This window comes from Stenella coeruleoalba, assembly GCF_951394435.1.
Source record: "Stenella coeruleoalba genome assembly, chromosome: X".
Taxonomy (NCBI): domain Eukaryota; kingdom Metazoa; phylum Chordata; class Mammalia; order Artiodactyla; family Delphinidae; genus Stenella; species Stenella coeruleoalba.
This window is the reverse complement of record NC_137152.1, coordinates 100,182,346-100,195,697: the sequence shown is the minus strand read 5'-3', so window position 1 is coordinate 100,195,697 and position 13,352 is coordinate 100,182,346. Positions and strand designations below refer to the sequence as shown.

At 37.3% G+C, this 13,352-nt stretch overlaps 1 protein-coding gene across 13 annotated transcripts in view; it reads left to right on the top strand.

The window, feature by feature from the left end:
• The window catches only part of THOC2 (THO complex subunit 2), a 103,562-nt gene that overhangs the window by 67,975 nt on the left and 22,235 nt on the right, over positions 1–13,352 (top strand). For 9 of the 13 annotated variants that reach the window (XR_013825587.1, XR_013825588.1, XM_079909667.1 and 6 more), the window contains exons 17-24: positions 242–347; positions 739–819; positions 2,752–2,848; positions 4,938–5,055; positions 6,040–6,219; positions 7,067–7,231; positions 11,311–11,586; positions 12,849–12,990. Coding sequence is in view for 11 of the 13 variants with exons in the window: in XM_079909667.1 (XP_079765793.1) it covers positions 242–347; positions 739–819; positions 2,752–2,848; positions 4,938–5,055; positions 6,040–6,219; positions 7,067–7,231; positions 11,311–11,586; positions 12,849–12,990 (1,165 nt within the window). In the remaining 2 variants the exon portion in view is untranslated. The remainder of the gene's footprint in view (positions 1–241; positions 348–738; positions 820–2,751; positions 2,849–4,937; positions 5,056–6,039; positions 6,220–7,066; positions 7,232–11,310; positions 11,587–12,848; positions 12,991–13,352) is intronic. The other 4 variants (XM_079909668.1, XM_079909675.1, XM_079909670.1 and 1 more) reach the window with 1 other exon arrangement.

The following is a 13,352-nucleotide window of genomic DNA, read 5'->3' as shown; positions in this document are numbered from 1 at the left end:
TATAATTCCAAAATTCAAGTTTGGATGCCCTGGAATTATTTCCTAATTGGAAATTGTAGCCTAAGAAAATATTTTCTAAGGAAATGATAGAATAGTAGGTTTTATATAAATACACAATGGAAGGAAACTAATTTTAAGCATTATTTCTTTTGAAAAAAAAGTGTAGCCATTATTTAGTTAGCACGGTAAAAGTTCTCTTTTGATTAGTCAATGCCTTTTATTCTTTGTTGCTGTCTTCCAGATCTTGTCACAAATACAGAAGTATGATAACTTAATAACACCTGTAGTAGATTCATTGAAATACCTCACTTCGTTGAATTATGACGTCTTGGCCTGTATCCTTTCAGGTGAAGTAATAACATAGATTTCACGTTTCATAGATCTTAGTGGTGAATGTTTTATTTTCATTCTAAGTTCCTTTAGCAACCATCTGAGGTTGATTCAGTTGGCTGATCGAGAGGTTGACCAGTTGGGAGTTTGTGTGTGTGTCTGTGTTGTATACTGAGAAAGACAATGTTAAGATTACTAAATATCTTTGATATAGTTAGAATCTGCTTGCTGAAAGCTGGGAAAGAGGCTAAAAAAGAAAAGTTGATACTACAGTGAGTGTATTTTTCCATAATTGGTAATAAATTGGAGCTAACAATTTATTTTCCAAGGGGTGGCTTTTTGTTGTTGTTGTTTTAGCGGTCTTTGTTAGGGATGTGGTGACAAAATTTTTTCTTAATTATATGAAAGATTGTATCATTGAAGCTTTAGCTAATCCAGAAAAGGAGAGAATGAAACATGACGACACAACCATCTCAAGCTGGCTTCAGAGTAAGTATTTTTATTTTTCCAAGGATGAAATTTCCATCTTTTGTCATTGCTATGCTATGTATTCTGTTACCTATGCTAAGAGCCTATTTGTCAAGTGCTCTTGAGAATATCTAGCCACTCAACTTGTTCTACAGAGGGTCCATGTCCTTGGCTGTGTAAGGAGGTTCATATGGTACTTAATTCATTTTCTAACTCAAGAGGCCAGTATTGGCTGTGATAGCATTTGGGCAAGCATTACTGGGGAGATGAAAGTTCCCATCCATTCTATTACTTTAGAAGAATTAATCTTTTTTTTTAAGATTTTTTTCTTGATGTGGACCAATTTTAAAGTCTTTATTGAATTTGTTACAATATTGCTTCTGTTTTATGTTTTGGTTTTTTGGCTGTGAGGCATGTGGGCTCTTAGCTCTCCAACCAGGGATCGAACCTGCACCCCCTACATTTGAAGGTGAAGTCTTAACCAGTGGACTGCCAGGGAAGTCCCTAGAAGAATTAATCTTAAGGGAACTATTCTCCCTTCTCTCCTTTCCATCCTGAGGTTCCAGTCACCTTAAAAGAGCAAAAACTTGGTTGTTTAACAAAAAGCCCTAGCCTTGTTTTTTTTCCTTGTACCTTTGATTTCTAGCAGCCAGTTACATTTTCTTTCAACCTGTTGTGTCTCTGATAGCTGAATCTTGCAGTAGCTTCCCATTGCTCTTTGAAGTCTGCAATCTGTAATAAATCATACAAGTAAGTTCTTTTGGGATCAGGTCCTTTCTATACTAGCCTCATCTTTTGCCCCTCCCTAATATTCTAGGTTCCGTTAATGCTGAACTTCTTACACTTTCTTTTGCACATGTTATTCCCTCTTCTTGGGGTACCCTTGGGATACCCTTCTATGCCCACTCATCTCTTCCAACACATTTTCTACTTATTCATTAGATTTTAGCTTAGAGGTCACTTTCTTTGGAAAGCTTTCCCTGTTAACAACCCAAAAGTCAGAATAAGGTGCCCCTCTTCTGTACTTCTATGGAACTTTTTATTCATCATAGTTATTTTAGTTTAGTTTTCTATATCTCTCTGGACTGTAAGTTCCTTGAGGGCAGGACCTGTGTTTTGTCCATTGTCCTTTAGGTGCTCAGCAAATAATTTTCAGCAAATAATTCTTGAAAAGGCTGCAGATCACTTGACTTTACTGGGGTCTCCTCCTCTTTTTTTTTTTTTTTAAAAAGGCCACGCCGTGCTGCATGCAGGATCTTGGTTTCCTGACCAGGGATTGAACCCATGCCCCCTGCATTGGGCGTGCCAAGTCTTAACAATTGGATGGCCAGGGAAGTCCCTCCTGCTCTTGTCTTGAGTGGGGTTTTCTCCCTACTAATGTGATAAGGACTCTTGGCTAAAATTGGTCTTTTGATTGCCTCTTGGTCTGGCAATGTTTCCTTGCCCCTCCACAACTAGTGGCATGTTCCTAGATAAAATGAGATTTTTTTGTGTGACTCAGACATTTGAGGGGCAGGTGTTTTGTTGATCATTCAAGTTTACTGAGTTATCTGCAAGATTTTGTTGTGGCCTAATTAACGTCACAAGTTATGGAATCAGGCCGTGTAAGTTTGAATCACTGTTCTACCTCATACCAACTGTGTGTCCATGAGCAAGTTACGTGACCTGTCTGTTCGGAATTTCCCTCATCGATAGGTTTATACCAACCTGAGATAATTACTGCCAAGGTTAAATGAGATAATTACATAAAGAGCTTAATAGACTGCTTGGCATATGTATGGTCAATAAATATTAGCTATTATTAATTATAAAATTCTGTTCAGTGGCATCAGCAATACAATTTTTCCCACCTCATTTTGTTTGGGAAATTTCGTTGAAATAACACTTAATATTGTGCTTTTTGTTTTATGAACTGTTTTTTAAAAAGCCCTATTCCTTTTTTATCTCATATAGGTCTGGCTAGTTTCTGTGGTGCAGTTTTTCGTAAATATCCAATTGATCTTGCTGGTCTTCTTCAATATGTGGCTAATCAGCTAAAGGCAGGCAAAAGGTATTCATAGCAAATTATATGTAAATGAAATTCAGTAATTAGAGTACTTCTGCCGGTATTGGGATACTGACATTACTATTATGTTGAAAAACTGTTTGTTGGTTGTAGGCTTAAGAAAATAATTGCTCACTTACTTATATGGAATTCTTTAATTAAAAGAAATAACTTAAAATATGCAGAAAGAAATGTAATATTTGGCTATATGTGTAACTCATTAAAGTAACTAACTCACTTTGACTACCTGTTAGGCTTTTGAATAAATGGTTGATATGGTATATTGTAAATCCTCTTATGGCAAAACTCATTGCACTATTGATTATGCTACTGGACAGTAATTGGCCTTTACATTGAACATTTGGTAGGAATGTGTTTATTTTGAGGGTATATATAGTATCTTTAAAACACAACTATTTTTTGAATTTAAACTTCAGAGATAGGTAACACTAATGCACCTTTTGGACATTGTCTTCTTTTCTTTATAAATACTGAGTTTTATTATTTTATTCTGGACCAATATCAGTGCTTAGAGTTTGAATTGGAATGTATATTAAACCCCATCAGCAATAGACTGACTAGACTCAAAAGAACTGGAAATGGTTTTCAAAAGCTTTCTGGTAGAAAGCAAACAGAAATCTGTAAAGCTATCTGGTGCTCCAAACAAGTATTACCTAAGTAATTCTTGACAGATTATTTTGGTTTAGGGAAAGCTTAAAAAAAATTAGGTTTGGGATTTAATCCGCATATATCACTTGCTTTATACTCCTCTATTGGCCATTCGTATACATTTTACTCTTCTGTGTCTGTATAGGCCAGGAAAACATCACATTACTTTTAAATCTCTAGTTCAGTTTTCTGTACTGTGATATAGTTTTTGTGACCATCTAATGAAAAGATTGTTTAAAGGAAAAACAAAATATTTCATTGGTACTTGTTGCATACTTATTTGAAGAGGGCCCTCTTGTTTTCAAAAACTATGTTTAGAGAAGCGAGGCAAGTTGAGAGAGTAAGCACTTAATAAGAATCTTAGAAAACTGTTCCTTTGTCTATTAACTTGTGTCTTGGGTATACCTAGCTTTACCTTTCTTTGGAAAAACATCTGTATTTGTTCTGTAGGAAAGAATGTTTTTCCTTATCTTCATTACTTAACAAAGTAAGGAAGATCTTGGAAGTCATAAGGTGTTATTTCCATTGACAGTCCTAAACTTTGAGAATTCAAATGAATAACTGTTGGCACAGTAATAAATATGTGTAAGGCAGGCCACTAAACTGTCATCTTAGGCTCAAATATCACAACTTGGAATTTGCATTTCCTTCCTTTTTTCTTTTCTCCTCTCCCTCCCTCCATTCCTCCTAAGTGTGTGTGATTGTTTAAAGAGATGGCTCTATACTATCAAAAAATATATATTGAGCATCCTGTACTGGAGGATAAAAAAAAATGTTATGAAGGGCATTATTGGGTTGGCTGCTAAAAATGAAATATGACCGTATATTAGATAAAAGTATTGCATCAGTGTTAGGTTTACTAAAGTTGATAACTATTGCTGTGGTTATGTAAGAGAATAGCGATAGTCTTAGGAAACACATTAGCAATTTTAGGGGTAATTAGGAATTTTAGGTACCTCTAAAATGATGTTACTTACTAGATAAGTTACTCTCGCATAGTTCAAGAAAATTGTGTGTGAGAGAGAGAGAGAGAGAGAGAGAGAGAGAGAGAGTGTGTGTGTGTGTGTGTGTGTGTGTGTGTGAGAGAGAGAGAGAGAGAGAGGGAGGGAGGGAGGGAGAGAGAGAGAGAGAGAGAAGATGGGGGAGAGAGAGAGAAAGCAGAAATGATAAAGTGAACGGGATGTTCACAATGTTAATAACAGGTGAAGTAGGGATAAAGGCTATGTGGGTGTGCTTTGTACTGTTCTTATCTTTGTATCCTATCTGTAAGTTTGAAATTACTTCCAAGTAAAAAGTTAAACATACTACATGCCCCAAATATTTATATACAAATAATTTAGGGATTCTTAGTATATTAATTACAATTCATTTTTACTTTTATGTTTGAAGTTTCAACTATAGACTATTTCTTATTTTTCCTAAATAGTTTTGACCTGCTTATATTGAAAGAAGTGGTACAAAAAATGGCAGGAATAGAAATTACAGAAGAAATGACAATGGAGCAACTAGAGGCCATGACTGGTGGAGAGCAACTAAAAGCTGAGGTGAGAATTGCTCTTTTTGTTTAGTGACTCAAAATTCAAAATGTATGCATGCTCCCTTTTAAAATCGCATCAAAAAAAATAAAATACTTGGGAATAAACATCACCAAGGAGGTGAAAGACTTATAAGCTGAAAACTACAAAACATTAATAAAGGAAATTGAAGATGATTCAAAGAAATGGAAAGATATCCCATGCTCTTAGATTGGAAGAGTTAACATTGTTAAAATGGCCATGCTACCCAAAGCAATCTATAGATTGAATGCAATACCTATCAAATTACCCATGACATTTTTTACAGAACTAGAACAAATAATCCTAAAATTTATATGGAACCATAAAAGACCCAAAATTGCCAAAGCAATCCTGAGGAAAAAGAACAAAGCAGTAGGCATAACCCTCCCAGACTTCAGACAGTGTTACAAAGCTGCAGTAATCAAAATGTACGCATGTTCATAATAAAGAATTTAAACAGCACATAAGTACATAAAGCTAAGTGTCAAAGCCATACATACCCTCCTCTTAAAATCGCCCCCACCTCCCTTTTAAAAATTGCGATATACTAGTTATTTTAACCTTTTTAAAAAAGCTGAAACAAAGTGTAAAAGACAGTAAGTAATACATCTGGAGGGAAATAAATATCAAATCTTCTGTGGTCCTTGATACCCCAGTGGGCATAAATCTGACAGTTGTTGACTCTGCCCCACACTGACTAAAGGATAATCCTTTATAAGGGACTGCATGGTAGAAAGTGGAAAATATGTAGAAGTTTAAAGACAGTTGACAGTTATCTTTAAGCCAGTGACTAAAGCCAGTGGCAGTAATAGTGTCAGTAAAATAAATTTGTAAAGAGAGGGAAGGAATGTAGAGTGTGTGGGTTTGTTATCTTCAGGATTGTAACCAAACCCTTTCTGTGTTTTTTCTTCAAATCAGATGGCATGTTTTATGTACTGGTACACTGGTAAAGTTATGTCTTCTCTTTTGCAGGGTGGTTACTTTGGCCAGATAAGAAACACTAAAAAATCCTCCCAGAGATTAAAGGATGCACTATTAGACCATGACCTTGCTCTTCCTCTCTGTTTGCTTATGGCTCAGCAGAGGAATGGGGTAATCTTTCAGGAAGGTGGAGAGAAACATTTGAAACTCGTGGGAAAGCTCTATGATCAGGCAAGTTAAAGTGGCCTTTGTGTTTCTGTGGGTTTTTTTTTTTTTCTCCTCCCCCCCAGCCCCCTGTGGGTTTTTAAATCTTGATAGTGGAAAATATAGAATGTGATACAATTTGAAAAATGTTATTTTGCACATCATATATATATCATATGATATATATTATATACAATATATAATATGTAATTATATATATAATAGACATTCTGGAAATTGGGACTCTTTGCAAATTATGATATTTAAGAGATGGATCTAGGGGATATAATAATATGTATAATGTTTTCAGTTAAGTAGATAACGTCAAGTTGTTTGCTCTCATCTTTTCTGATCTCTGGAAATCTGGAATTTCAGCCACAACAAAGTAGATATGATCTTCATTTATAAAATATATTTAAAAATATTAAGCACCAAAACCTATGGTTAGCCTACAAGATGTGTTTAACTGTCACCAACTATATTACAAGGAAATAGAAAACATCATATTTTATAAAGTTTTCGACTTTTAAGGGCCAAAAAAATTGACTTGCATATACATAAAATTGTTCTATGTGATTTAGATAAATATATTCTGCTACTAAAGGTGGTGAACAATAGCTTGGAACTTGAGACCTTGGTTGACTATTAAAGTCTTAAATTAGTCAACTTTTCAGGACTTGGGTATCTTTTTTGTAGTATGATATATGATTAAGTTTGTAGATTGTCTCCAAAGTTCTTTCAAGTAGTAAAATTTGAATTCTTAATTGTTAATCAAAATATTGTTAAAATATATCTTAGTCATTTTGGAAAATGTTATGTTGGTTTAGTAAAATGGTAGCACATTTGTGTTTTTTGTCTTATTTTTTAAATTTAGTGTCATGATACCCTGGTACAGTTTGGTGGGTTTTTAGCATCTAATCTAAGCACAGAAGATTATATAAAGCGAGTGCCTTCAATTGATGTGCTCTGTAATGAATTTCACACACCCCATGATGCAGCATTTTTCCTGTCTAGGCCAATGTATGCACACCATATTTCGGTAAGTATAAGTATCTTTGCTGCCATTCAGGAATGATTCCACATTACTACTTAACTGTTTTATTTGTAAATGCATTTTAATTTGACATAGAGAGAGTTGCTCTTTTGTTAATACTCAGCTCTGTGCAGTGGGCAATGAAAATATCCCCTTTAAAAAGTAAGTCTTACTAGTTCTATAATTTTATTGTTACTACACCACCAGTTGTCCAAGTTGATGTCTTATGGGCCCTCTAGAACTATAGTTCTCGAACATTAGTGCAGCTCATCAGGGAATTATTAGAGAATCACCAAGGAAGCATCTTAAAAACTCAACCCCATGTCCATAAATTCTAATTTAGTAATTTGAATGGTACCTGGGGATTTTTGTTTTGTTTTTGTTTTTTTAACAAGCACTAGATGATTCTGATGCAGGCGAATGTGGTACGTCATTCTGAGAAACACTCCTCTTGAATACAGAGAATCCTGTTTCCTCAGTGACAGTATCACTGTCAGACAGTTGACTTGCTATTACATGTACTGCCTTGAAAGAAATAAAGACTGACAGACTTAACCACCCCCAAACATTCTAAATACTCTTGCACTCTCTGTTGTGTAACTTCTAGGAAAGGTATATTCATGGCTCTTGTTTTATTTCTCTCCACCTAAATGAAACAACTGACAACAAACAACAACAAAAAGCAAACTAGAGCGAGCCCTCCCAATCAGGGTATCCTGTTAGTGACTGTATTGAAATTCAAGTAAGGTTGTGGGGGAAGAGAAGACAGCCCTCCTTCCTTTTCTCTATCTGCCACCTGGACTCTTCCCTTTAAACCAGTTACCTCTAATAGGAATTTACTTTTCCTTTTCCCTCAGGGCCATGGTCAGTACTCTGTTTGGAAACTGTGGTACTTCCCCACTCTGACTGGAGCCCAAGCATATTCTTCATTTTTCTGTAGGCTTAGATTCTGGCCCTTCTGTTTATCTGTTGTTGTTTTTTAAGTCTATGCTATGCAAGGCTTTCACTACAGATTTTGAGGAAGATCTTGTTCCCTTATCTTTAAGTAGGCTCCCTTCTTGTTCCCAGTGGGGATACAGGGCTGTGTAGTAGAGTGGGGGAAAAGGTGCTGAGAAATTTGGGATCTAATTGATCATTTAATCAACCATCAGCTGTTAGTGTTTACATATCAACTGCTACAGTCTCACACTTACCCTCTAACAACTAACTAAATGTTAATTGATTCAATTATCACTTGTAATACTGTGCTGTACTCTCTAGAGGGAAAAAGGGAATAAGGGAGTAGGATTGGGCTGCTGCTTCTCCTTTAGACTCTCTCAATCCAGAAAATTGTTATGCTCTCTTTGTGTAGTTATGTTTTGTGTTGTCGCCCCACCCCACAGTAGATCAGTCTCAGCTATACAACAGGGGACCTGATTTCTTGAAGGACTGAGGTGGGAGAATTGCTTCATCTCAGAAATTCTGACCTGCCCTGTGCTATACTGAGAAGTGACACACTAATCAGCGCTATTGAACCCTAGCAAACAGGAACACCTGGTTGCCTGAGGTTGGCTGAACTTTTCCAGGTCAGAAAATGGAGCAGGTCATTCATACCAACAGCTACTTTTTCCGTAGCCTGTGTAAAATATTGTGTCTTTGTCATTTAAGAGATAAAAATATCTAAACAAAGAAATGTCATTTTCCTTTCAAGTTTGAGGAGAAAAACAGAGAACTATACAGAGGTGGCTATACAACCAAATCAGGGGTAGGCCACATGCCACCCTCTGGAAAGGGAATTCCTCGGCAACCTTGGTTACACTGGATTGGGCATCCAGGCTTTCCTAGGGATCCTTACTTTTGCCTCTTGGGTGAAAGCCCCTCTTGAAGAACCTTTGATGAGAGAGTATGAGTATTAGAGGGCTGCTAGGTCCCTTCCATAAATTGACTGTTGGCAGGCTCTCATGGGAATAACATTGTTAGGCCAAGAGCTTTTTGAACAGTAATTAGAAGTACAGCGGGGAATTCCCTGGCGGTCCAGTGGTTAGGACTCTGCACTTCCACTGCAGGGGGCATGGGTTCGATCCCTGGTTGAGGAACTAAGACACCGCATGCTGCATGGCACGGCCAAAAACAACAAAAAAAAGTACAGTAACAGTGGGTATCAGTTCTATTCCGTAGGTCTAGTTCCCCAGGTGACTTTGTAGAGCTGTTATACTTATCTACTTGACTGAAGATGTGAGCTTGAAGAAGGGTTAAACTGACTTTAGGCAAGGAAATATTTGTCCTAGGCAAATATGCAGTATAGCTGTCTTTTCTGATCAAGCTTTTTTTTCAACTAGATAGGAATGAGGGGGGTGCCTGGAAATAGAAGTCACAGATTCAGAACCAAAGGATTAGGGAGACTGGGGCTATTCTATAACACTGTCATACCTGTAACCTAATTTTCAGTTTTAATTGCTGAGAGCCACCTTGCAGCACTGGTCTAAAAGAAAGGCTTTTCCCCTAGTTCATATTCTGAATATGACTAAATCAGGTAGATAAGCTATCTTATTTAGGTAGTTTCATCACTGTTTTATTCTGTGTTTTGTTAGAACCTCAACAGCTGTCTTTCTGTTCACATAGATTCATATTAGTTGCCTTCAATAGGACCCACCCTCAAAAATTTAAAAGCCTTTCTTATCCCAGCTGCTATTCTCTCAGGTCTCTGGTGTAATTGGACCTCTCTCCTAAGTAATGTTCTTTATATTTATAGCTTTGCCACCTATGTGGCCTCAGTAGTTACCAGCATGCTCTCTAAAATGGGGAAGACAGGAGATAATTTTTCCCACTTCTAAAGTAATTGTATGATTCTCAGAGCCTGTTTGAGATACCCTGTGGAACAAAGAGTACTTGGCATGCCTTCAATCCAGTGAGCCTGGGGTATGGAGCGCTCAGGAGGGACGGCAGCTGGACTGTAGGAGCCAAGACTCTTTTTGCCTATCACGATGCAGAACTGGAAGTGGGACCTTTGACTTCAGACCTTCTAGTTCTGGGCTCCATGTTTAGCACAAACTGTAAATGATTTAAGTGCTTTCTAGCATAAAGAAGAAGCTAGTTTTAGATCTCCTCTTAGGTTCATCTTCAGGGATGATGCCTAACCCAGACAGTTTTCTGGGTGAGAGCTCTTTCGTCTCAAAGAGACTGAAGGACATGAGATAATAGCAACAACTCCACTTTGTATTGTTTTCTTTTTTATGTTTGACACACATTCTATCAACTAATATGTAGTCCCTCCCATTGTACTAACAGATTCTTTTTCTCATACAATTAAGGGTATGGCCTTCCTCTGACTCTCCCCCAAATTAGGATAAACCAATCAGGCCAAAAAAAGCTGTGGTTTAAGTCAGTTCCCACATGCTTTAAACTCCAGTATACCATAGCCATTCAGAGAAAATCATAATTTAGCTTAGCAATAGGGTTACCAGTTGGTCCTGGTTTGCCTGAGACTTTCCCGGTTTTAGCACTACAGTCTTGCATCCTGGGAAACCCCTCAATCACTGGAAAACCTGGACAGTTGGTCCCCCTACTTAGCGGTCTTATGGTAACGTTCTCATAACCTTTCTTTGTGTTGATCCAGCTTCTTAATTGACAAATCGTAACAGATGATAGGGGCTACATGTAGCGATAAAACATTCTGTTTTGGTTGGCTGTTACTAGTTCCATTCTGCCTCTTTACTAGTGTTAAGACCCTCTACTTGGTTCCCTTGAATATCTCAAAAGCAGGAGTGGAAACCCTGCATGTTCAATCCTTCATGCAACAGCAAGAGAGAGTAGGGTGGGGGAAATGGACAGGGGGCCCTCATACCCTATTCACTTACTCAACAGGTCAGATGCAATAAGAATGAATCTTTGGAAAAGCTCATAGTAAGCACACAGGGCTAAATATTGAAACAGCTTCCAGGGATGATTTATCTTAAAAGAAATGTTGTTGGTAAGAAATTAGAATTCCTGCAACAGTTTTGATTGGTCATCTTCTGATTCTTGAAAAGGGAACCTAGGTTTTTATACTATGAAAATCAGTGCTATAAATTATATTGTATGTGTGTGTTTTTACTTTTTATCTCCAGTCAAAGTATGATGAACTTAAAAAATCAGAGAAGGGAAATAAACAGCAACATAAAGTTCACAAGTACATTACATCATGTGAAATGGTGATGGCTCCTGTCCATGAAGCAGTGGTTTCCTTACATGTTTCCAAAGTCTGGGACGACATCAGCCCTCAATTCTATGCCACATTCTGGTCATTGACAATGTATGACCTTGCAGTTCCACATACCAGCTATGAACGGGAAGTCAATAAACTTAAAGTCCAGATGAAAGCAATTGATGACAATCAGGAAATGGTAGGTTTTTGGTCTAGTAGCTCAAGTACAATAACTTCATGGTATTAATTCAACATTATCCATACTTTGGAATTGTATTAGCTCAGGTTCCTATCTTGTTGTTACACATAATGTTTTTCTAAGTGGGTTTAGAGGTTATCCTCTCCATGGGTGGGGCAGGGGCTTGGTGAGTACGTGGAGGTTATGACCAATCAAAAGGTATTTGAGGGCTGTGTTAGCAACTTAAAATGATCTGCTTAACTCCAATTGCAAGAGCAATAGGAATTCCCCAAAGGAGAATCCTTTAGGAGAAAGCTTTATTGAAGAGGTGAGTCTTGAACTGGATAGGCCTTGAAGATAGGTTAAGTTTGGAAATATGGAGGCAAATTGGTGACTGTAAAGCTTCAGCAAAGGTATGAAGTAGTCTGAGGTTTAAAGAGACCACTTTTACTGTGGCGATTGGGCTTAGTGATAAATTTGAAAGGTTAGGTTGGGGCCAGGTGATGTAGAGCGATGAAAGTTAGAAAGGAAGGCTTGAGGGACTTCCCTGGGGGTCCAGTGGTTAAGACTCCGCGCTCCAAATATAGGAGGCCGGGGTTTGATCCCTGGTTGGGGAACTAGATCCTGCACGCATGCCGCAACTAAAAGTCCACATGCCGCAACTAAAAGAAGATCCCGTGTGCTGCAACGAAGATCCCACGTGCCTCAACTAAGACCCGGCGCAGCCAAATAAATAATTAGTTTTTAAAAATGCACTTAAAAAAAAAAGGAAGGCTTGATAAAATTGAGAGCTATTTTAGATTCCTCAGTGGGGAAGTGATAATGGTAAAAATGGTACTTTAGGCAGATTGCTTGTGACGGTGATATGAAGGATACGTTTGATAGGGCAAGGGACTGGCATTAGGCGGGAGACCAACTAGGTGGCTTTTTGGGTAATTCATTATGAAGTACTGAGAGCATAGACTATGGTGGAGGTAGTAGGAATGCAAAAGACTTGTAAGCAGTTAGAATATTGGAACAGAGAAGGAAGGATCAAAGATGATTCCATGCCTCAGAGTAAAAGTACCAGTGTTGAGAAGGTATCCTGTTTTGATAGTGTACGAAGACTGACTTTGTCTTGGATTTGTTGAATGGAGGTCAAAGCACATCCAAGTGGACTCCTAAACATCCCTGTTGAAGTAATTAGTATAAGATATCAGCATTTATCTCCTCAAATTTTTTAATTAAAAGAAGGAGAGGTAATGTGCCTGTAGTTAGAAAAGTATCCAACTTATACTTTGTAGCCTCCAAATAAAAAGAAAAAAGAGAAGGAGCGATGTACTGCCCTTCAGGACAAGCTTCTTGAAGAAGAAAAGAAGCAGATGGAACATGTACAGCGAGTGCTACAGAGACTGAAACTGGAAAAGGACAATTGGCTTTTAGCAAGTAAGTTGTTAGAATTGTTACATTTCTGCCACTGCTACATTAAAAAAGCAAACTTTTATAACTTTGGAGGTATTGAAGTATATTATGTTTGTATTTCAACTCAGTGTTCACTATCCCATTCTTTGGTTATTCATTAACGCAGAGTCGACTTCACATGTTCACTGAAGGAACAGATTTAATTTGCTGGTGAAATTAATTAACTTAAAACTACAATATTGGCAGCTTATCATTCAACTTTTCTGTATAAAATCTTATCTCTGGAGAAATTATAGGTAGAAAAATGTCCACAGAGTGAAAATGAAAGTCTTATCCCAGGCATGACCTTTTGGTTACAAACTATAAATAGTTTGTGGTTTTATATC